Source organism: Anser cygnoides, chromosome W, assembly GCF_040182565.1.
Source record: "Anser cygnoides isolate HZ-2024a breed goose chromosome W, Taihu_goose_T2T_genome, whole genome shotgun sequence".
Taxonomy (NCBI): domain Eukaryota; kingdom Metazoa; phylum Chordata; class Aves; order Anseriformes; family Anatidae; genus Anser; species Anser cygnoides.
In genome coordinates, this window is record NC_089911.1 from 8566189 (window position 1) to 8589284 (window position 23096).

Here is a 23096-nt window from a genome sequence, read left to right on the forward strand (position 1 = left end):
TCCCGGGGGGTCCCCGTGTCTACGGGGTGCCCAGCCCCCCCGGGGGTCCCATGGGGGGGGGCACTGGGCCCTGGGGTGGGAGGGGGAAGGAGCTGGAGGCGGGGCCTCTGGTGGGCGGGGCCGGAGGTGACTGGCGTCGCCCGCAGCCTATGAGAACGCCGCGGGGTGGGGCTAAGCCGCGGCGGGGGCGGGTCTCCGCGGCCCGCCGTGACTGACACCTCGCCGCCCAATCAGCGCCCGGCAACCCGCCCCTTGCGGCCCGGCGAAGGCGGGGCGGGGCCGCGCGGCGGAGCGGCGTGCGCGCCGCCCAATGGGCCGCGCCGCCGGCGGAGGGGAGGCCAATGGGAGGGCGCGGGGGCGCGCGCCGCCCCGCCCCCGCTATAAAAGCGGGCGGGCGGCGGGGCGGGGGCCGCTCCTCGCGCTCACAAGATGGCGGAGGCGGCGAACTGCATCATGGAGGTGGGGGCGCGGGGGGCTTTGTGGGGGGGATTTCTGGGGCCGGGGGGGCCTTAATAGGGCCGGGGGGGCCCCAGAGAGGCCGTAAAGGGCCCGGAGGGGGCTCTGAGGGGGCTTTTTTGGGTCGGAGGGGGCCATAATGGGGCCGGGGGGGCTTTTATAAGGCCGGGGGGCCCCAAAGGGTCCTTAAAGGGTGGGGGGGGGCTCTGAGGGGCCGGGGGGCCATAATGGGGCTGAGGGGGGATTTATGGGGGTGGGGGGCCCATAATGGGGCTGGGGGGCCCAAAATGGGGCTGGGGGCCCAAAAGGGTCCTTAAAGGCCCGGGGGGGGGCTGTGAGGGGCCCCAGGGGTGGTCCCGAGGGGGCTTTTTGGGGCTGGGGGAGGCTCTATGGGGCTGGGGGGGCCATAACGGGGTTGGGGGGGCCCAAAGAGTCCGTAAAGGGCCCGGGGGCATCCGGGGGGGCTTTTGTGTGGTCGGGGGGGATTTATGGGCCCGGGGGGGCTTTAATGGGTCTGGGGGAGCCCCAAAGCGTCCTTAAAGGGCCTGAGGGGGCTTTTTTGGGGGGGCCTGGGGGGGGGGGGGCTGGGGGGGGCTTTAATTGGGCCGGGGGTGTCTTAAATGGGGTCGGGGGGGGTTAATGGGGCTGGGGGGGGTCCCAAAGGGTCCGTACAGGGCCCGGGGGGGCCTAGGGGGGTCCCAGGGGGCTTTTATGGTGCTGGGGGGCGATTTATGGGGTTGGGGGGGGGGCCTTAACGGGGCTGGGGGGGGCAAAGGGTCCGTAAAGGGCCGGGGGCTTTAATTGGGGGGGGGGGCTTTAACAGGGCCGGGGGTCCCCGAATGGCCCCGGGGGGGGGCGGCCCCACGTGCACGTGGGGGAGGGGCCACGTGGCGGCGGGGCCACGTGGGGGGGGGCGGCCCCCCCATTTAACGCCCCCCCCCCCAATTACACGCCCCCCCCCCCCCCCCCCCCCCCCCATGTGTCCCCGAGGCCCCGCCCCCGCCACGCGGCTCCGCCGGCGCGGGAACAAAGCGGGGGGGGGAGGGGGCGGGGTCTGTCGCGATATGGGGGGGCTGTCGTGATATGGGGGGGCTGTCGCGATATGGGGGGCCGGACCCGCCGTTTGGGGGAGGGGCGGGGGGAGGGTAGGACCCAGGAGCTGCTGCCCCCCAGCCCCCAAAATGCCCCCCCGCCCCCATTGGAGCCCCCTAAATTCAGGACCCCCCTCCCCAAACTCAGCCCCCCAGTTCAGGACCCTGCCCCCAAATTTTTGGGGACCCCCCAATTGGGGCGCCCCCCCGAGCCGCCACAATAGGGGCCTGTCCCCCCAAAACCTCGGTGCCCCCCCCCAAGCCATTAATGCCCCCACCAAATTAATTGTGGCCCGCCCCCCGAGCCCCCAAAATAGGGCCTTGCCCCCCCCAAATTATCCGTGCCCCCCCCCAGCCCCTTCTAACCCCCCAATCAGGGGGGGTCCCTGCCCCCAGCCCCCCTTTTGGGGTCTTGACCCCCCCCCCCCCCTTTTAGGTTCTCTCCCTTTTTGGGGACCCCCCAGCTCCCCCATTTTGGGGTCCTCCTTGCCCCCCCTTTTTAGAGCCCCTCCATTTCGGGGTCCCCCTCCTTTTGCCCCCCCCCCCCCGAGACGCCCCCTTGGGGGTCCCCGCCATCCCCCATTTTGGTGTCCCCCCTTTGCCCCCCCCCCTTTGGGGTCCCCCCTTTTGGGGTCTCCCCACCTTTTTGGGTTTCCCCCTTTATAGGATCGATCTCATTTTGCCCCCCCCCCCCCAAATTCGGGGTCCCCCCCTTTTGGGGTCTCCCCTCCTTTGTAGGGCCCCCCCCCAGCCCCCCCCATTTTTGGCCCCCCCTGACGCTGTCCCTTCCTCTCTCGCAGACCTTTGTAGCCACCCTGGCTAACGGGATGAGCCTCCAGACGCCGCTAGAAGATGTAAATATCCGGCAGGAGCCCCCCCACGACCCCCCCCCCAAAAAAAAGAGAGACCCCCCCCCCAAAAAAACCCCACCCCCCTCAAAAAAAAAAAGCCACCCCCCGCAAAAAATATCCCCCCAAAATCCCCCCGTTAATTCAGGGGCGCAGCCACCCCCCCGAAATCCGAGGGTTTATTTATTTAAATTTTCGTTGTGGGGGGGGGGGGTCGGGGCTGACGGGGCCCCCCCCTTTTTTTCGTGCCCCCCCCCCAGGTGTCGTGCCCCCCGCGGAGAGCAGCGCCAAGCCGTCGGCCGAGGAGATGACGTCCAAGGATTACTACTTCGACTCCTACGCCCACTTCGGCATCCACGAGGTAACCGCGGCCCCCCCCGGCTCCCCCCGACCCCCCTGACCCCCCCGGGGCCGTGCGGTGACGGGGACCCCCGGGACCCCCCGGGACCCCCCCAATGCTGTGCCCCCCCCCCCCCCCAGGAGATGCTGAAGGACGAGGTGCGCACCCTGACCTCTGGTCCTTGGGGGGGGGGGGCTGGGTTTGGGGGGGTCTCTCTGGTTCCTGGGGGTCTCTGAGTTCCTGGGGGGGGGGTCAGGGTTTTGGGGGGGTCTCTGCCTTTGGGGGGCCCCCCGACCCCCCCGTGCCCCCAGGGGATGCTGAAGGACGAGGAGCACATCCTGACCCCCTGCAGCTCTGGGTTCCTGGGGGTCTCTGGTTTTTGTGGGGGGTCTCTGGTTCCTGGGGGTCAGGGCTTTGTGGGGGGGGGTCTCTCAGCCCCCCCGTGCCCCCCGGGAGATGCTGAAGGACAAGGCGCACATCCTGACCCCCTGCGGCTCTGGGTTCCTGGGGTTCTCTGGTTTTTGGGGTGGGGTCTCTGGTTCCTGGGGGTCAGGGTTTTGTGGGGGGGGTCTCTCAGCCCCCCCCGCCCCCCGTGCCCCCAGGAGATGCTGAAGGACGAGGTGCGCACGCTGACCTACCGCAACTCCATGTTCCACAACCGGCACCTGTTCAAGGACAAGGTGGTGCTGGACGTGGGCAGCGGCACCGGCATCCTCTGCATGTTCGCCGCCAAGGCGGGGGCGCGCCGCGTCATCGGGGGTGAGCGGGGGGGCTGGGGGGGGCTGGGGTCCTGGGGGGGGGGTTGGGGGGCCCGGGGGGGGGGAGGTTTGGGGGGGGGCTGAGGGGGGTTTGGGGGGCTCGGGGGGGGGGGGGGGGTTGGGGGGGGGGGGGGGCTGAGGGGGTTTGGGAGGGGGCTGAGGGGGTTTGGGGGTCCTGGGGGGCAGGTGGAGGGGCGTTGGGGGGGTTTGGGGGGGGCTGAGGGGCTTTGGGGGGCCCTGGGGAGGGTTTGGGGGGGGGGGCTCAGGGGGTTTGGGGGGGGGTTGGGGGGCCTTATGGGGGGTTGGGGGGCAGGTATTGGGGTTTGGTGGGGGGCCCGGGGGGGTCTCTGCCCCCCGCTCACCCCGTGCCCCCCCAGATCGAGTGCTCCAGCATCTCCGACTACGCCGTCAAGATCGTCAAAGCCAACAAGCTGGACCACGGTGAGGGCCCTGCCCCGCGGCGCCCCACAAGTGCCCCTCCTGCCCCACAAGTGCCCCTCCTGCCCCGCGGCGCCCCACAAGTGCCCCGTAGCAGCCCCATAATTGCCCCTCCTGCCCCGCGGCAGCCCCCACCTGCCCCTAATTGCCCCATAGCAGCCCCCACCTGCCTTCTAACACCCCCTGCCCCCCCAATACCCCCCAGCACCCCCTAATGCCCCCGGCAGTCCCCACCTGCCCCTAACACCCCCCAATGCCCCCCAGCCCCCCTAATGCCCAATGCCCCCCCCACCGAGCCCTCCCCAGCCCCCCAACTGCCCCATAGCCCCCCCAACACCCCCCAGCAGCCCCCCACCTGCCCCGTAGTGCCCCCCAGCCCCCCCAACACCCCCCCCCAGCCCCCCCCAAGACCCCCCTGACGCCCCCCCGGCCCCCCCAGTGGTGTCGATCATCAAGGGCAAGGTGGAGGAGGTGGAGCTGCCGGTGGAGAAGGTGGACATCATCATCAGCGAGTGGATGGGCTACTGCCTCTTCTACGAGTCCATGCTCAACACCGTCATCTACGCCCGCGACAAGTGGCTGGTGAGGCCCCCCCGGACCCCCCCCCCCCAAAAAAAAAAACCAAACCCCCAGACGCCCCCCCGCCCTCCTTTACTCCCCCCTTGCTGCTGCCTCCACTCTGTACCCCCAACAAACAGAGCCTGGGGACCCCCCCCAAGAGCCCAAACCCCCCCTCAGACCCCCCACCAAAACCTCTGGAACCCCCCCCTGAAAAAAACCTGGACCTCCCCCCCCAAAATAAACCAACCCCCAGACCCCCCATTACCCTCCTTTACCCCCCCCCTTGCTGCCCCTTCCCCTCCGCGCCCCCAACAAACGGAGCCTGGGGACCCCCCAGGAGCCCCACCCCCCCCCAACCCATTTTTGGCCCCCCCAACTCACAACCCCCCCGTGCCCCCCCCCAGACCCCCGACGGGCTCATTTTCCCCGACCGGGCGACGCTCTACGTGACGGCCATCGAGGACCGGCAGTACAAGGACTACAAGATCCACTGTGAGTGGGGGGTCCCGGGGGGGGGTCCCCATTTTTCCCGTGCCCCCCCCCCCCATTAATTTTTGTCGTTTTTAGGGTGGGAGAACGTCTACGGCTTCGACATGTCCTGCATCAAGGACGTGGCCATCAAGGAGCCCCTGGTGGACGTGGTGGACCCCAAGCAGCTCGTTACCAACGCCTGCCTCATTAAGGTGGGGGGGCGGGGGGGTCCTGGGGGGGTTTGGGGTCGGGGGGGGGGATTACGGGGGGATTTAGGGGTCCTTGTGCCCCTAGGAGGTGAAATATGGGGGCCTGGGGGGTGGGCCTAATGGGGCTGGGGGTCCCTGTGCCCCCCCCCAGAAGTGTGTGTGGGGGTTTAGGGTCTGGGGTTGACCCAAGGGGGAATTGGGGGGTGAATTTAGGGCCCCCCATGTCCCTAGGGGGCAAAATGGGGTCTTGGGGGGTCCTCGCTACCCCCCAATGGGGCTGGGGTCCCTATGCGCCCCCCAGCAGCCTGGGGGGGGGGGTCTTTGGGGTGGGATTTAGGGTCTGGGACTGTCCCTGGAGGGGCAATTTTGGGGTGTAGGCGGTGAATTTAAGGGTCCCTGTGCCCGTTGGGGTCCTGGGGGTCCCCTTAATGGGGCTGGGGTCCCTGCGCCCCCCCTCCAGCCTTGGGGTGGGATTTAGGGCCTGGGGCTGTTCCTGGAGGGGCAATTTTGGGGTGTAGGCGGTGAATTTAGGGGTCCCTGTGCCTGTTGGGGTCCTGGGGGGGCCCCTTGATGGGTCTGGGGTCCCTGCGCCCCCCTGGGGGTCCTTGTGCCCCCCCCCCTGACGCCGCCCCCCCCCCCCGCAGGAGGTGGACATCTACACGGTGAAGGTGGAGGAGCTGACCTTCACGGCGCCCTTCTGCCTGCAGGTGAAGCGCAACGACTACGTGCACGCGCTCGTCGCCTACTTCAACATCGAGTTCACGCGCTGCCACAAGCGCACCGGCTTCTCCACCAGTGAGGGCGGGGCCTGGATTGGGGGCGGGGCTTATTGGGGGCGGGGGCTGTAATTAGGGGCTGTAATTAGGGGCAGGGGCTGTAATTAGGGGGCGGGGTCTGTAATTAGGAGCAGGAGCTGTAATTAGGGGCGGGGGCTGTAATGAGGGGCAGGGTCCGTGGGCAGGACACCCGCCCTCTCCACCGTTTAGGGCAGGGTCTAGAATTGGGGGTGGGGCTTATGATCAAGGGGCGGGGTCTGTGATTGGGCGGGGTCTGTAATTAGGGGGCGGGGCTGTAATTAGGGGCAGGGGCTGTAATTAGGAGCAGGAGCTGTAATTAGGGGCAGGGGCAGTAATTAGGGGCAGGGTCCGTGGGCAGGACACCCGCCCTCTCCATCACTTAGGGCAGGGTCTAGAATTGGGGGTGGGGCTTATGATCAAGGGGCGGGGTCTGTGATTAGGGGGCGGGGTCTGTGATTAGGGGCAGGGGCTGTAATTAGGGCAGGGGCTGTAATTAGGGGCAGGGGCAGTAATGAGGGGCAGGGTCCACAGGCAGGACACCCGCCCTCTCCACCGGTTAGGGCGGGGTCTAGAATTGGGGGTGGGGCTTATGATCAAGGGGCGGGGTCTGTAATTAGGGGCAGGGTCTGTGATTAGGGGGCAGGGGCTGTAATTAGGGCAGGGGCTGTAATTAGGGCAGGGCCCACGGGCAGGATGCCTGGCTTCTCCATCAGGACAGGGTCTGGAGTTGGGGGCGGGGCTTATGCTCGGTGGGCGGGGCTTAACGAGGGGCGTGGCTTAGCAAGTGGGCGGGGCCTGTGAAAGCGGGCGGGGCTTGAAAGCAGGGGCGGGGTCTGTGGTGCCTGGGGGGTCCCCATGGGGTGGTCTCAGTGCCCCCACCAACCCCCCGACCCCCAGGCCCCCCTTTCCCCCCTCCCAGTGCTTACTGGGGGCTCCCTCTTGGTTTGGGGGGGTCCCTCTCGGCCGGGGGCGTCCCCATGTTTTGGGGGGGTCCCTACACATCAGGGGTGACCCCCCGCGCCCCCAGGCCCCGAGTCTCCGTACACGCACTGGAAGCAGACGGTGTTCTACATGGAGGACTACCTGACCGTCAAGACGGGCGAGGAGATCTTCGGCACCATCACCATGAAGCCCAACGCCAAGAACAACGTGAGGGGGGGGGCACCGGGGGGGGGGGTGGGGGGGGGGGTCTGGGGGGTGGGGGCGGTGGGAGGGGGTCCGGGGGGCAGCAGGGGGGTAAAGGGGGGCTGGGAGGGGGCGAAGGGGAGATTCGGGGGAGAAACGGGTCGGGGGGGGATTTGGGAGTGGGGGGGGGGGTGTTTTGGGGTGGGGGGGGGGCTTTGGGATTTTGGGGGGGCTCTGATTTTTGTTCCCCCCCCCACAGCAGGGGAATTTGGGGGGATGCTGGGGGGGAGATGGACGGGAGATGGGGGTTGAAAGGGGTTGGGGGGGATTTTAGAGTGGGGGGGCTGTTTTGGAGTGGGGGGTCCCAGTGATTTGGGGGGGTCCCAGCGATTTGGGGGGTCTCTGACCGTGCCCCCCCCCGCAGCGGGACCTGGACTTCACCATCGACCTGGACTTCAAGGGGCAGCTCTGCGAGCTCTCCTGCTCCACCGACTACCGCATGCGCTAGGGCCCCCCAAACGGGGGGGGCCCAAGTGGGGGGGCACCCCCAAACTCCACCCCCTCCCCCCAGAACTTGGGGGCACCCCCTAAATTTGGGTCCCCCCCAGGCCAAGGGGAGCACTCCCAGACAGGGGGGCCCCCAGAATCCTTCCCCACCCCCCGTTTTTGGGGGGTTCAGTGTCCCCCGCGCCCCCCCCCCAAAAAAAGATGAGTTCATGGGGGGGTCTTAAATCCCCCCATCATCACGGGGGGGTCCCCAAGTGTTGTCCCCCCAGTACCATGGGGGGGCCCCATGCCCCTGCCCCCCCCCCATTGGGGGTCTCATCCCCCCTTTGTGTCTGGGGGGGTTCTGTGCCCCCCTCCTAGTGTTTGGGGGGGTCCCTGTGCCCCCCCAGATTAAGGGGGAGGTCTTTGGGGATTCCCCCCACACTCTTTGTCCCCTGGGGGGCTCCTGTCCTCGTGGGGGGTCCCCAAGCGTGTCCCCCCTGAATTGGAGGGTCCCCAAGTCCCCTCTGTCAATGGGGGGTCCCTGATATTGGGGGGTCCCCAATGTCCTCACCCCCCCCATCCCTTCCCCCGGGGGGGGGGCCCTTTCGGTTCGCCCCTCCCCTGCTGAAGTTGGGGGGGGCTGTTTTTTTGGGGGGGTGTCTCTGGGGGGGTGTCGGACCCCCCGTGCCCCCCCTTTCGTAAGTTATGTTTTTATATGGTGCCGTCGCCGAGGAATAAACGCAGCCAGAACGGGGCCGTGCCTCTGGGGGTGTCCCCAAATCTTTGGGGGGGTCCCAAATATTTGGGGGGGGGGGGGCTCCAATATTCGGGGAGGGTCCCCTTTGCCTTTGGGGGGGGGGTTCCCTTTACCGTGGGGGGTCCCCATTGTTTCGAGGGGTCCTTATTACCCTTGGGGGGTCCCTTTACCTTTGGGGGGCCCCATTGTCCGGAAGGGGTCCCCAATATTTTGGGGGGCCCCCAATATTTTGGGGGGCCCCCAATATTTTGGGGGGGCCCCCAATATTCGGGGGTCCCCTTTGCCTTTGTTCCATCCCCAACCCCCCCCCCCGCCCCAAAGACGTCACTTACATTGGGGTCGTTTTTTGGGGGGGGCACCCCTGGATTTTTATTCCCTGTCCCCGCAGCCCCCCCCAGGTCCCGAGGGGGGCCCCGGGGGGTCAGAGCTCGTCGTGCGGCCGCCCCAGGTCCTCGCCGTAGTTGGTGGCCTGGCTGCCCACGAACATCTCCCAGTTGCCCAAAATCTCCTCCTTGCTCAGCCGCCCGTCCTGGGGGGGGGGGCACGGGGGGGTCGGGGGGGGCACAGTGGAACCCCCCCCCCACGTTGGACACCCCCCCAACCCCTCCTCATTGCCCCCCCCGCCCCCCTTGTCCCCATCCCCAGGGGACCCCAATATCCCGGTGCCCCCCATCCCCCCAGCTGCCCCCGATGTTCCCCCCCGGGGGGGTCCCGTCCCTCCCCACTGTCCCCTCCCCCAGGGGACCCCGATACCCCCGTGACCCCCTTCCCCCTGTCCCTATAGGACCCCAATATCCCGGTGCCCCCCAGTGCCCCCACCCCCGAGGGGGGGTCCTGCCCCCCCCACCCACCGTGTTGCCATCCCCAGGGGGCCCCGATGTCCCCGTGCCCCCCCCCCAGCCCCCCACTGTCCCTATCCCCACAGGACCCCAGTACCCCAGTGCCCCCCCGGCCCCCCCCCACCTTGTCCCCCTACGCAGAGGACCCCGATACCCAACCCAGGGGCCCCCACGTCCCTGTGCCCCCAGCACCCCCGCGGTGCCCCAGCCCCAGGGGACCCCCCGGGGCCCCCCTCACCCCGTCGCGGTCGGAGGCGTGCAGCAGGTGCGCGGCCTCGAGCCCGGCCCAGTCGCTGGTGGGGGGGCGCAGCCAGTGCCCGACCTCGGCCGGCCCCAGGCGCCCGTCCCCGTCCAGGTCCCGCCCGCGCCCGAACTGCGCCCGCTCGGCGGCCACCCAGGAGGGCTCCGGGACCCCCGGCTCGGGGGCGTACAGCTCGGCTGGGGGGGTGACGTGATGGGGGGGTCACGGGGGGCACAGAGTCATGGGGGGGGGTCACGGGGGGGTCATGGGGGTTATTGGGGTGATGGGGGGCACAGCTCCCCCTCCAGCATCACCCAGGAGGGCTCCGGGACCCCCGGCTCGGGGGCGTACAGCTCGGCTGGGGGGGTGACGTGATGGGGGGGTCACGGGGGGGCACAGAGTCATGGGGGGGGGTCACAGGGGGGTTATTGGGGTGATGGGGGGCACGGCTCCCCCTCCAGCATCACCCAGGAGGGCTCCGGGACCCCCGGCTCGGGGGCGTACAGCTCGGCTGGGGGGGGGGGTGATGTGATGGAGGAGTCACGGGGGGGCACCAGGGGGGACAACGAGGGGCCCAGGTGCCCCCCTGCCCCATTTAGGGCCAAGGGACCCAGATGTTCCCATTCGGGGTCAATCAGCGGCTGCCACGCGGGGGCACAGAGGCGGTCACCCCCCCTCCCCCAGCCCCGTGTGCCCCCCCCCACCCCGTGCCCCCCCTCACCGATGTACTCCTCCAGCTGGATGAAGCCGTCCCCGTCCTTGTCCATGTCCTCCATCGTCTCCTGGGGGGGAATGACACATTGAGAGGGGGGACCCCATAAGGGGGGGAACCCTATAAGGGGGGGAACCCCCTTAAGAGGGGGAAACCCCTTAAGAGGGGGAGAAAACCCATGGGGGGGGGAGAACCCATAAGGGGGGCAGAAACCCTATGGGGGGTAAACCCTATGAGGGTGTAAACCCCAATGGGGGGGGGAACCCTATAAGGGAGGAGAACACCATAAGAAGAAGAGAAAACCCATGGGGGGGGGAACCCATAAGGGGGGGTGGAAACCCCATAAGGGGGGGGACCCCTTAAGAGGGAGAGAAAACCCATAAGGGGGGGTGGGGGCCCTATAAGCAAGTGTGGAAACCCTATAAGAGGGGCAGAAACCCCATAAGGGAGGGGAATCCTATGGGGGGGGGGGGGAACCCCATAAGGGGGGTGGCCCCATAAGGGGCGCTGACCGTGACGACGAGGGGCCGCATGTGCTCGAAGTCCTCGGGGTGCAGGAAGGCGTCCAGCTCGTCCCCCGTGGCCGCCCCGTCCCCGTCCTGGTCGGCGGCGCGGAACCGGCGCTCGTCCCGCGCCAGCAGCGCCCCGTAGGCTGTGGGGTCGGCCCCGTCCCCAAAACCCTCCTCTGGGGGGGAGGCACGGGGGGGGGTCGTGGGGGGCGGGAACACCCCACGAGGACCCCAAACCCGCAGCGGTACAGGGTGGGGGCGGTACGGGGTGGGGGTGTTATGGGGGTGGGCCGTTATGGGGTGGGGGTGTTATGGGGTGGGGGTGTTATGGGGTGGGGGTGTTATGGGGGTGGGCCGTTATGGGGTGGGGGTGTTATGGGGGACAGCGTTACGGGGTGGGGGCGGTACGGGGTGGCACTGTTATGAGGGAACATTATGGGGTGTCCCCACTATGGGGTCATCATTATTGCGGGACATTATTATGGGGGTATCACCTTTATGGGGTGCCACTGCTACGGGGGACGTTATTATGGGGTATTCCCTTCATGGGGTGGCGTCTTTATGGGGTGGCACTGCTATGGGGCGTCACTGCTGTGGGGTATTCCCTTTGTGGGGTGGCATCTTTATGGGGTATCACCTTTATGGGCTACCCCCTTTATGGGATATCGCCTTTATGGGGTGTCCCCGCCACGGGGTGCCCCCCGCACCCCTCACCGGGGGTCCCGTAGGCCTCCCTGCGGTACTCGTCCCAGCGCACGGCCCCGTCCCCGTCGCGGTCGTAGCGCTGGCGGCCCTGCTGCACGCTCTCGGCCCGCGCCCGGCGCCGCGTCCGCTCCATCCAGTCCCGCAGCTCGGCCGCCGTCACCGCGCCGTCCCCGTCGCCGTCGATCAGCCCCACCAGCAGCCTGGGGGGGGGTTATTGGGGGGGGGGTCAGGGATCGAGCCCCGACCCCCCCCCCTCGGGATGCTGGGGCTGCCTGGGGCATTTGGGGAGGGGTCCCGGGGGAGTTATGGGGTTTGGGGTGCGGGGATGTGGGGTTTTGGGGTGGTGGGATATGGGGTTTTGGGGGAGGTATGGGGGTCCATAGGTGACTGCCCCTCCCCCCTTATTGTGTCCTGGGGAGGGGGTTCTTGGGGGACTCTGGGGACCCTCAGGCCCGTGTTCGTGGGGTGTTTGGCCCCACAGACCTAGGACAGGGGTTTTGGGGTCCCTCAGTCCTGTGGCTAGGGGTCTTGGGGGGGGGTCCCCTTGACCCCACAGTCCTGTTGCCGGCGGTTTTAGGGGTCCCACTGACCCCACACTCCTAGGACGGGGGTTTTGGGGTTTCCCCTGGACCCCACATTCCTAGGACAGAGGTTTTGGGGTTCCTTAGTTGTGTGGCCGGGGGTCTTTGGGGGTCCCTTTGACCCCCACAGCCCTAGGACAGGGGGTTTTGGGGGTCCCCAAACCTCCATCCCCCCAGTGTCCCGTTGCAGGGGTTTAGAGGGACCCTTAACAGGCGGGTTCCTGGGGGGAGGGGGTGCGAGGGGGGTCCCGGGGGTCCCTACCCGAGGCGGTGGCGGCTCTCCCTCGGGCGTCAGCTGGTCGAAGGCCCGGGCCTGCTCGGGGCCCAGGAAGGCCTCGTGGTCGTAGGCGAAGCCGTGGGAGTCGTCGTGGGGGACCCGGGGTGGCCCCCGCTCGGGGGGGGAGCCCCCCGCCAGCCACAGCGCCGCCAGCCACAGCCACCCCCCGCAGCATCCTGGGGGGGCAATTGGGAGGGGGGTGGTAAGCGCCTTGTGGCGTCGTGCAAAAAGGGTCCCAAAGTGACCCGAATTTGGCCCAAAATGGCAGCAGGCTGAGGTGATGTGGGCCTGGATGGCCACGGAGCGCCCTGAAACGGCCCTGTTTGCACCCAAAGCGCCCCGAAACTGAGCCAGGGTGGGCCAGGATGTCCACAAAGTGCCCCAATTTGCACCCAAAGCGCCCCAAAACCAAGCCAGGATGACAACAAAGTGCCTCAATTTGCACCCAAATTACCCCAAAACCGAGCCAGGATGCCCCCAAAGTGCCCCAGTTTGCACCCAAAGCGCCCCAAAACTGAGCCAGGGTGGGCCCAGATGCCCCCAAAGTGCCCCAATTTGCACCCTAACAGCCCCAAAGCAGCCAGTATGCCCATAGACTGCCCCGAAGTGTCCCAAAGCAGCCTAATTTTCACCCAAAGCGCCCCAAAACTGCACCAGGGTGGGCCAGGATGCCCCCAATTGCCGTGAAGTGCCCCAAAGTGGCCTAATTTTCACCCAAAGCACCCCAAAACTGCACCAGGATGCCCCCAGTTGCTGTGAAGTGCCCCAAAGAGGCCTATTTTGTGCCCCAAAGCGGCCTAATTTGTACACAAAGTGCCCCAAAACTGAGCCAATGTGGCCCGGGATCCCCATAATGTGTCCCAAAGTGCCCCAAAATGCCCATATTTCCACCCAAAACTGCTTAAATTTGCCCCCTAAAATGCCATTATTTGCCTCAAAAAATGCGCTTATTTCCCCAAAAAATGCCTTTATTTGTTCCCAAAATGCCCCCAAACTGCCCCATAACGGGCCAGGATGCCCCCAAACTGCCCTAAAGTACCCCAAAATGGCCTAATTTGCACCCGAAGCACCTCAAAACTGAGCCCACGTGGCACAGATTGTCCCCAAACTGCCCTGAAATTCCCCAACGTGGACACAGAAACCCCCAAAGCGACCTGCACCCCCCCACCCTGATCCAAAACGCACCCAGAAAGCCCTAAATCGCACCAAATACGACCTGAAGCAGCCCCAAAACGTCCCGATTGTCCCCAAATTGCCGCAAAACACCCCCAAGCATACCCCAAATGCCCCAAAATGCCCTCAAATGTCCCTAAACTGACCCAAAACGCCCCCGAACTGTCCCAAAATGTACCCCAAATGCTCCCAAGCTGCCCCCTAAATGTCCCCAAGCTGCCCCAAAATGCCCCCAAATTGCCCCTTAGAAATGAACCCCAAATGCCCCAAACTGCTCCAAAATACCCCCAAAACACTCCAGACTTCCCCTAAAGTGCCCCCAAATTGCCACAAACCACCCCAAAACGCTCCCGAACTGCCCCAAAATGCATCCCAAACGCCCCCAAATCGCTCCAAAATTCCTACTTATAAAGGAACCCCAAATGCCCCCAAATTGCCCCAAAATGCCCCAAACTGCCCGATTACATCCCCAAACTGCCCCAAAACTCCAACATGCCCCCAAATCCCCTAAAATGCTCCCAAATCCCCCCAAACCCCCAAACGTGCCAAGCCCGCCCCAAACGCCCCCAAATGCGCCCCAAATTGCCCCAAAACGAGCCCCCAGATGCCCCTAGATCCCCCCAAGTCCCCCACGACGCTCCCCAATGCACCCCAAACGCCCCCAAATCGCCTCACAACGCTCCCCAAAGCGCCCCTAAATCCCCCAAAACGCCCCCGACCCCCCCACCCCTCCCAAACTGCCCCCACCCCCAGATTTTCCCCAAATCCCCCCAAACCTCCCCAAAACGCCCCCCTCCCCCCCCCCCAACCCCCCGCCGCCGCCTCCCCACCTCGCTCCGTCCTCGCCGGCCCCCCCCGGGGGTCGGGGGGGGGTCCCCGCGCCCCCCCGGCTCGGCCCCGCCCCCTCCTGCTGCCAGCCAATGGGAGGCCTCCCAGCCCACGTGGGGCCGGCGGCGGAGGGCGCTGATTGGCTGCCGCCCGCCACGTTGCTGAGCGGAGAAAGTTCCCTTGCCCAAAAAGAGAGTTTTTTCGGCCCAAAGTGTGTGTGGGGAGGGGAGGTGGGCTGTACTGGGGCTTAATGGTCGGTACTGGGCCGTACTGGGCGACACTGGGCCGTACTGGTCTGAGCGGGGCTGGGCTGGGTTTAACTGGGCTGGAATGGGCTCTACTGGTCTGTACTGGGCCATACTGGGCGATACTGGGGTGGGATGGGCAGTACTGGTGTGTACGGGGTGATACTGGGATGGGATGGGTGGTACTGGTCTGTACTGGGCTATACTGGGTGATACTTGGAGGGAGCAATGGTACTGGGCTGTACTGGGCCGTACTGGTCTGTACTGGGAGATACTGGGATGGGATGGGATGGGTGGTACTAGACTGTACTGGGTGATACTGGGAGGAGGTAGGTGGTACTGGTCTGTATTGGGCCATACTGGTCTGTACTGGGTGGTACTGGGAGGGGCTGTGTGGTACTGGGCTGTACTGGGTGATACTGGGATGGGTGGTACTGGGCTGTACCAGGCGATACTGGGAGGGGTGGGCCATACTGGTTGATACTGGGAGGGGCTATACTGGGCTGTACTGGGCCATACTGGGAGACCCCCAGTGCCCCCCCAACCCCAGTGCCCCCCAGGCCGTGAAATTGGGGGGGGGTCCCCAAAACTCCCCGGGGGGGGGGGCAGGATTTTGGGGGGGGGGATCAAAAGGTTTTGGGGGTGTCAGCGGGGGGGACAAATATTGCCCCCCCCCCCCAAAAAAATGGGGGGGTCCCTTTTTTTTGGGGGGGGGTCCTGGATAACTGGGGGGGTTATGGGGTGCCCCCCGTTTTTTTGGGGGGGGTTATGGGGTCCCCCCTGTTTTTTTTGGGGGGGGGGTTATGAGGCCCCCCTGTTTTTCAGGGGGGGGGTCCCGGCTAACGGGGGGGGGGTTATGGGGTCCCCCCTGTTTTTTGGGGGGGTCCCAGATAATTGGGGGGGTTATGGTGTGCCCCTGTTTTTGGGGGGGGGTTACGGGGTGCCCACCCCCTTTTTTTGGGGGGGGGGAAGGGTGGGGCCGCGGGTGGGGGCCCTGGGAACGCGGCTGCCGCCCCCCCGCCCCTTCCTGTTTGTGCGGCGGGGCCCCCGGCAGGAAACGGGGGGGGGGGGGGGGGGGGGGGGGGGGGGGGGGACCCCGCGGCCTTAAAAGCGGCCGGGCCCGGGGGGCCGGGGGGCGGCGAGAGGCGGCAGCGGGGTAAGAGCAGAGGGAGCGGGGACCCCAAAAACACCCCCCGGCCCCAAATCCCTGACCCCAAATCCCCCCAAGGCCCTAAATCCCCCCCCCAACCCCAACCCCCCCGACCCCAAATCCCTCCAACCCTAAGCCCCCTGACCTTAACCCCCCTGACCCCAAATCCCTCTGCCCCTAAATCTCCCCCCGACCCCAAATCACCCGGACCTGGACCCTACTGACCCCAACCCCCCCCCCCGACCCCTAAACCCTGTCTGACCCCAAATCCCTGACCCCAAATCCCTGACCCCAAATCCCTGACCCCAAATACCCCCTTACCCTAAAACCCTTTGACCCCAAACGCCCTGATTACAACCCCCCCGATCCCAAATCCCCCCACCCCCAATCCCCCCGACCCTAAACCCCGTCCAACCCCAAATCCCCCCCTAAATCCCCCACCCCCCAACCCCAAATCCCTGACCCCAAATCTCCCCCATCCCAAATTCCCCGACCCTAAACCCCCTGACCCCAACCCCCCCCAAATCCCCCCCCCAACCCCCTCCCCGACCCCCCCCCCGATCTGAGCAGGTCCCGGGGGCCGGGGGGGGGGGGTTTTGGGGTCCCGGGGGGGTTTGGGGTCCGGGGGGTTTGGGGTCGGGGGTGTGCCGGGGGGTCCCGCCGCGCCCCCCGCCCTCTCCCAACCCCTGTACCAGCGGGGCTGTGGCGCTGGTGCGGGGCGTGGGGGGGCGGGAGGAGGCACCCCGGGGACCCCCGCACGCACAGGGGTTGGGGGGGCGCCCCATTGTCCCCCCCCAAATGTCCCCAAATGTCCCCATTGTGTCCCCCCCATTGTCCTCGTGCCCCCCATTGTCTTCGGTGCCCCCCATCGTTTCTGTCCCCCCCACCGTGTCCCTGACCCCCCCCATCTGCGTCTGCCCCCCCTGTCCCCAAATGTCCCCAAAGTCCCCCAAAATGTCCCCAGTGCCCCCTAAATGTCCCCCAAATGACCCTAATGCCCCCCCAAATGTCCCCATTATGTCCCAACTGCCCCCGAAGTCCCCATTACCCCCCAGATGTCCCCTAAATGTCTCCATTTCCCCCAAAATGCCCCATTTCCCCCAAAATGCCCCATTTTCCCCCAAATGCCCCATTGTCCCCCAAATGTCCCCAGTGCCCCCCCAAATGTCCCCCAAATGCCCCATTTCCCCCCAAATTCCCAATTTTCCCCCAAAATGACCTGTGTCCCCCCAAATGCCCCCAAATGTCCCCAAAATGCCTCATTTCCCGCCAAAATGCCCCCATGCCCCCCAAAAAGTCCCAATTGCCCCCCAATGTCAGTTGCCCCCCAAGGCCCAATTGCCCCCCAATTGCCCCCCGAATGTCCCCCCAAACGCCCCATTTTCCCCCAAAAGCCGCCCAAATACCCCCACACCCCCAAAAATGTCCCCATTGCCCCCCAAGTGCCCCCCCAATGTCCCCAAATAGCCCCTAAATGCCTCGTTTCCCCCAAAATGCCCCCATACCTCCTAAAAATGTTCCGATTGCCCCCCAAATCCCCCGTTGTCCCCCCAAATGTCCCCATTGGCCCCAAAATGCCCCAATTGACCCCCGAAGTCCCCATTACCCCCCCAAATGTCCCCAAAATGCCCCATTTCCCCCCAAAATGCCCCCACACCCCCAAAAGGCCCCATTGCCCCCCTCAAACCCCCGGTTGCCCCCCAAATGTCCCCAAAATGCCCCCACACCCCCAGAAAATGTCCCCATTGCCCCCCGAACCCCATTGCCCCCGAAGCCCCCGTTGCCCCCCAAATGTCCCCAAATGCCCCATTTTCCCCCCAAATGCCCCATTTCCCCCAAATACCCCCCGAATGCCCCCATTCCCCCCCCCCACCGCCCCCCTTTGCCCCCCCCCTCCCCAGCCCCTCCCCCGGGGGCGGGGCCTCGCCCTCCTCCATCGCAGCCGCAGCCGCGGGGAGCCCGGCCCCCAGGACCCCCAGGACCCCCCAGGACCCCCCGGACCCCCCCCCCCCCGGACCCCCAGCCCCCCCCCCCCCCGTGCCCCCCCCCGGACAATACGAGGTGAGTGGGGGAGGGGCGGCCGGGTCCCTTCCCCTCCCCCCATCCATCGCTACCGCGGGGGCTGCTGGGATGGCCGCCCCCCCCCCCCCGAAAAATCCGGGGGGCTCCGGGGGGGCGAGCATCCCTCGGCCCCCCCCAGGGTTTGGGGGGGGGTAAAAGGGGGGGGGGCGATGATGAGCAAGGGGGGAGGAAGGTTTGGGGGGGGGGGGGCAGATATTCGGGGGGGTCGCAGATATTCGGGGGGGGTCGCAGATATTCGGGGGGCGTCCCAGATATTCGGGGGGGGGCAGATATTTTTCTGGGGGGTCCCAGATGTTCGGGGGGGCCCATGTGTAGGGGGGTGGGGCAGATATTTTGGAGGGGGTCCGTAAATGGGGGGGGGGGCAAATTTGAGGGAGGGGGGTCCCAGATCTTCGGGAGGGTCCCAGGTGTTTGGGGGGGTCTTAGGTGTGGGGGGTTCTCAGGTGTTGGGGGGTCCCAGTTTCGGGGGGATCCCAGATGTCGGGGGGGGTCCGTGGTGGTCCCCCCCCAAACTGAGGCCCCCTGCAATAAAACTGAGTCCCCCCAAAAAATTGAGACCCCCCCCAAATTGAGACCCCCCCCCGAAAAGATGAGATCCCCCCAATGGGACCCCCAAAAAATGCCCCCCATTGTTCCCCCCAATCCCCTCCCCAAATTAATGCCCCCAATTAATTACCCCCCCAAATTAATTACCCAAATTAATTAACACCCCCCCGAATTAATTACCCCCCCAGCATGGCGGAGGCGCGTGCGGCCTCGGCCCTGGGGGCTGCGCTGGGGGCTCCGGGGGGGGCTCCGGGCCCCCCCCTGCTGCGGCTGGGGCTGGCGGCGCTGCGGGGCGGCGGGAGGCGGCTGCGGCACCTGCGGGTACGGGGGGCATTACTGGGGGGGGGCATTTCCTGGGGGGGGGGGGGGGCATTGGGGGCACCCCAAGAGATAAGGGTGGGGGACCCCCAGGGGTTCGGGGGGGGGGGGGGGGGGGGGGGGGGAGTTGAGGGGCTTGGGGGGGGGGGTATGGGGGGGCACCCAAATTGGGGGGGGCACGAAGAAATGGGGGCGGGGGGCGGTTGGGGGGCAGGAGGGTGTTGGGGGGCTGGGGGGGGAATGGGGGCACCCAAATTGGGGGGGGCAGGAATAAATGGGGGGTCAGGAAGTTTTTGGGGGGTCATGGGGGGACGGGGGGGGCTGGCACCAAGATGGGGGGGGGGGCACAAAATTGTTGGGGGGGGGATTTGGGGGGTGCCCTAAATTGGGGGGGCGCCCCATTTTTTTTTTGGGGGGTACCCCAAATTTGATGAAATCCAGGCTTGGTAGGGGGGGGCAAATTTGTTGGGGGTGCATGGGGGAGGATTTTTGGGGGGCTACAACGCCGAGATGTGGTTGGGGGGTGTTATGGGTGGGGGTTATGGGGGGTCCCCCTAATTTCTGCCCCCCCAGGCGCACCCCGCGGGCCCCCGGACCTGGCTCTTCCTGGGGGGCCCTGGGGCTGTGCGAGGCCGCGGGGCTCGACCCCTCCCTGGGGGTGGTGGGGGCCATCGCAGGGGGGCTCCCCCAAAGGTGAGGGGGGGCTGGGGGGGGCAAATTTATGGGGTCTGGGGGGGGGAGGGTCCCATAAATGTATGGGGTCTGGGGAGGGTAAATGGATGGGGGGTCCCCCAAATATTTGGGGTCTGGGGGGTAAATTGAGGGGGGGGCTCCCCCAAAGGTGAAGGGGGGCTGGGGGGGGGGGCTAAATTTATGGGGGTCTGGGGGGGGTCCCCAAATGTATGGGGTCTGGGGGGGGTAAATGGAGGGGGTCCCCCAGATATTTGGGGTCGGGGGAAGTGTCGTGGGGGGGTCCCCTAAAAGGGGTCCAGGGGTCTTGAGGGGGGGGTCCTGGGGGTGGTTTGGGGGCTCCAAGTGGTCTTGGGTGGGGTCATTGCTGGGGGGGGGGGGGGTGTCCCTAAAATTATGGGGGGGGTCTGAAGTATTGGGGGGGTTGAAATATTGGGGGGGTCCTGAAGTTTTGGGGGTCTGAAGTATTGGGGGGTCTGAAATATTGGGGGGGTCACTTTGGGGGGGTCACTTTGGGGGGGTCACTTTCGGGGGGTTCCCCAAAACGATGGTTATGGGGGGTCAATGCGCTGCCTGTGGGGGTTTGGGGGGGGGGGGGTGTTTTTGGGGGGGGGTCCCGTAACGCCCCCCCCAGCCCCCTGCTGCCCGGGGGCGCGGGGGGGCCTGGCGCTGCTGCTCTTCGCCTCGGGGCTGTGGCTGCTGCTGGGCCTCATCCTGCGCCTGGGGCTGCGCCTGCTGCTGGGGGGCACCGCGGGGGTCCTGGGGGGGGCCGGGCCCCCCCCGCCTCTGGATGGTATGGGGGGCTGGGGGGTCCTGGGGGGGGGTAACGGGGGGGGATTGGGGGATCTGGGGGGGGGTTATAGGGGTATTGGGGGGGTATTGGGGGGGCCGTAGGGGGTCCTGGGGGGTATTGGGGGATTTAGAGGGGGCTAGAGGGGGTCGGGGGGGGGTTATGGGGATACTGGGGGGGCTCCTGGGGGATCTGGGGGGCTTTGGGGGTATTGAGGGGGTAAAGGGGGATCTGGGGGGGGGGTTATAGGGGTATTGGGGGGTACTGGGGGCCTGTAGGGGGTCCTGGGGGGTCCAGGGGGCAGTATTGGGGGATTTGGGGGGTTATAGGGGCATTGGGGGGGATTTGGGGGGGTATAGGGGGTCCTGGGGGATTTGGGGGGGGGGGGGTTATGGGGTATTGGGGTGGTACTGGTGGGGGTATTGGGGGATCTGGGGGGTATTGGGGGAGTATTGGGGGATTTGAGGGGGGCTAGAGGGGGTCCTGGGGGGGTTACAGGGGTATTGGGGGATTTGGGGGAGTTATAGGGGTACTGGGGGGATTTGGGGGGGCTATAGGGGGTCTTGGGGTGGTCGTGGGGGATTTGGGGGGGTTATAGGGGTACTGGGGGATCTGGGGGGGCTATGGGGTGTTGGAGAGTTGGGGGGCTATGGGGAGGCTCCTCCGGGTGTCCATGATGATTTGGCAGGGGGATATTTTTGGGGGGAGGGGTTGTGTGTTTTGGGGGGGGGGGGGGGGGGGCTGTATATTTTCTGGGGGGGGGGTCCCAGCACGGTTTGGGGGCGCAGGCGCTGGTGCGGATGTTTGCGGGGCGCCGGCCGCGGCTGCACAGCTTCCAGGGGGTGCTGCCCCCTGCCGCTGCCCCCCTCCGCGAGACCCTGCGCCGGGTGAGCCGGGGGGGGGGCACGAGGGGGGCTGGGGGGGGGGTCTGTGGGGGGTGGAAAGGGGAATTTGGGGTATGGGATGGGGGGGGGGGGCTGGAGGGGGTATTAGGGGGGTGGGGAGGGTTATAGGGATTCGGGGGGGATTTGCGGGGGGGTTATAGGGGTCTGGGTGGGGGGATTAGGGGATTTGGGGGGGTTATAGGGGTAATGGGGGGGGTTATAGGGGTCTGGGGGGGAATCAGGGGATTTGGGGGGTTATGGGGGTCTGGGGGGGGGGTTATGGGGGTCTGGGGGGGGGGTTATAGGGGTAATGGGGGGGAATCAGGGGATTTGGGGGGGGTTATGGGGGTCTGGGGGGGTTATAGGGGTCTGGGGGGAATTAGGGGATTTGGGGGGGGGGTTATATGTGTCTGAGAGATATTAGGTGTCCGGGGGGGAATTAGGGGTAATGGGGGGGGTTATGTGAGTCTGAGGAGTATTAGGGGATTTTGGGGGGGTATAAAGGGCCGTGGGGGGGCTATGGGGTTCTGGGGACACCTATTGGGGGGTCCCCATGGGTCTACAGGGGGGTCCTTGGGGGTCCTCGGGGTTGTGGGGTGTGGATGGGGAGGTGCTGCCCCCCCCCATTAGATCCCCCCCCCCCATTAAATCCCCCCCCCAGTACCTGGCCTCGCTGGAGCCCCTGGGGCCGGGGGGCCGCGGGAGGAGGCGGCGGCGCTCGCCTGCGCTTTTGGGGGGGGGCCGCGGGCCCCCGGCTGCAGCGGTGGCTGCGCCTGCGCTCCTGGCTGCTGCCCTGCTACGTGAGCGGGGGGGGGGCCGGGGGGCCGGGGGGGTCTGGGGGGGGTTGGGGAGGGCTCCTGGGGGGTCCTGGGGGTGGTCTGGGGGGTTGGGGGGCGCGGGGGGTGTCCTAAGGGGGTTCTGGGGGGAGTGGGGGCATCCATAAGGGGGGCTGGGGGGGGCATGGGGGGTGGCTAAGGGGGGTGGGGGTCTCTTTGGGGGGGCTGGGGGGTCCTGGGGGTTCCCTACGGGGCTTTGGAGTCTCTGTGGGGTCCGGGGGGCTTAATGGGGTCTTGGGGGGTCCTGCGGGGGGGGGGCTGGGGGTCTTTTTGGGGTTCTGGGGGGGTCCTGGGGGTCCCTATGGGATTCTGGGATCCCTGAGGGTTCTTGGGGGGGGGGGTTCTGCTGGGTGGGGCTCTGGGGGGGTCGCTGTGGGGCTCGGGGGTGCCCGGGGGTCCCCAGGGGCCTTGTGGCCATTTTGGGGTCCCCCCATTTGCCCCCCCCCCCCCCGATTTGCCCCCCAGCTGAGCGAGCTGTGGGAGGAGCACGTGCACCTGCGGGCACGCGGCCCCCTCCCCGTCAACAGCACCTCCTACGTCATGGTGAGGGGGCGCGGGGGGCACGCTGGGGGGGGGCACGCTGGGGTCTGGGGGGGGGCATGTTGGGGTCTGGGGGGGGCACGTTGGGGTCTGGGGGGGCACGTTGGGGTCTGGGGGGGGACTTTGGGATCTGGGGGGGGGCACATTGGGGTCGGGGGGGGCACTTTGGGATCTGGGGGGGGGCACGCTGGGGGGGGGGGCACGCTGGGGTCTGGGGGGGCACATTGGGGTCTGGGGGGGCACATTAGGGCCGGGGGGCACAATGGGGTCTGGGGGGGCACATTGGGGTCTGGGGGGGCACATTAGGGCCGGGGGGCACAATGGGGTCTGGGGGGACACATTGGGGTCTGGGGGGCACATTAGGGCCGGGGGGGCACAATGGGGTCTGGAGGGGGCACATTGGGGTCTGGAGGGGCACTTTTGGATCTGGGGGGCACATTGGGATCTGGGGGGGACACATTGGGGTTTGGGGGGGGCACACTGGGGTCTGGAGGGGCACTTTGGGATCTGGGGGGGCACATTGGGGTCGGGGGGGCACATTGGGGTCTGGAGGGGGCACATTAGGGCCGGGGGGCACATTGGGGTCTGGGGGGGCACATTGGGGTTTGGGGGGGGCACATTGGGGTCTGGAGGGGCACTTTTGGGTCTGGGGGGGGCACATTGGGGTCGGGGGGACACATTGGGGTCTGGGGGGGCACTTTGGGGTCTGGAGGGGCAGTTTGGGATCTGGGGGGAGGCACGTTGGGGTCGGGGGGGCACATTGGGGTCTGGGGGGGCACTTTGGGGTCTGGAGGGGCACTTTTGGGTCTG

The 23096-nt window shown here is 67.1% G+C and overlaps 2 protein-coding genes across 2 annotated transcripts; one reads left to right on the forward strand and one right to left on the reverse strand.

The window, feature by feature from the left end:
• The first annotated feature begins 414 nt into the window (after window positions 1–414).
• LOC136788783 (protein arginine N-methyltransferase 1-like) lies at window positions 415–7790 on the forward strand. The gene is given in 11 exon segments (XM_066987466.1): window positions 415–459; window positions 2656–2662; window positions 2665–2756; window positions 3338–3492; window positions 3870–3934; window positions 4371–4513; window positions 4897–4984; window positions 5060–5175; window positions 5817–5967; window positions 6997–7118; window positions 7519–7790. Coding segments are annotated over 11 exon segments (1053 nt in total). The 5' UTR covers window positions 415–429; the 3' UTR covers window positions 7603–7790.
• Window positions 7791–8679: 889 nt separating this feature from the next.
• Window positions 8680–12354, reverse strand: LOC125181858 (reticulocalbin-3-like). The gene is made up of 6 exons (XM_066987457.1): window positions 12190–12354; window positions 11356–11546; window positions 10645–10817; window positions 10142–10202; window positions 9418–9617; window positions 8680–8869 (listed from the first exon to the last, which is right to left on the reverse strand). The coding sequence occupies exons 2-6, from the start codon at window positions 11477–11479 to the stop codon at window positions 8762–8764; spliced, it is 666 nt and encodes a 221-aa protein (XP_066843558.1). The 5' UTR covers window positions 11480–11546; window positions 12190–12354; the 3' UTR covers window positions 8680–8761.
• Window positions 12355–23096: the final 10742 nt, after the last annotated feature.

Coding starts and splice junctions, on each gene's coding strand:
- LOC125181858 (XM_066987457.1), bottom strand. CDS start 11,479: ATGGAGCGGACGCGGCGCCGGGCGCGGGCCGAGAGCGTGCAGCAGGGC. Junction 9,618..10,141: donor CCAGCTGGAGGAGTACATCG/GTGAGGGGGGGC, acceptor TCACCCCCCCAG/CCGAGCTGTACGCCCCCGAG. Junction 8,870..9,417: donor ACGCCTCCGACCGCGACGGG/GTGAGGGGGGCC, acceptor CCCCCCCCCCAG/GACGGGCGGCTGAGCAAGGA.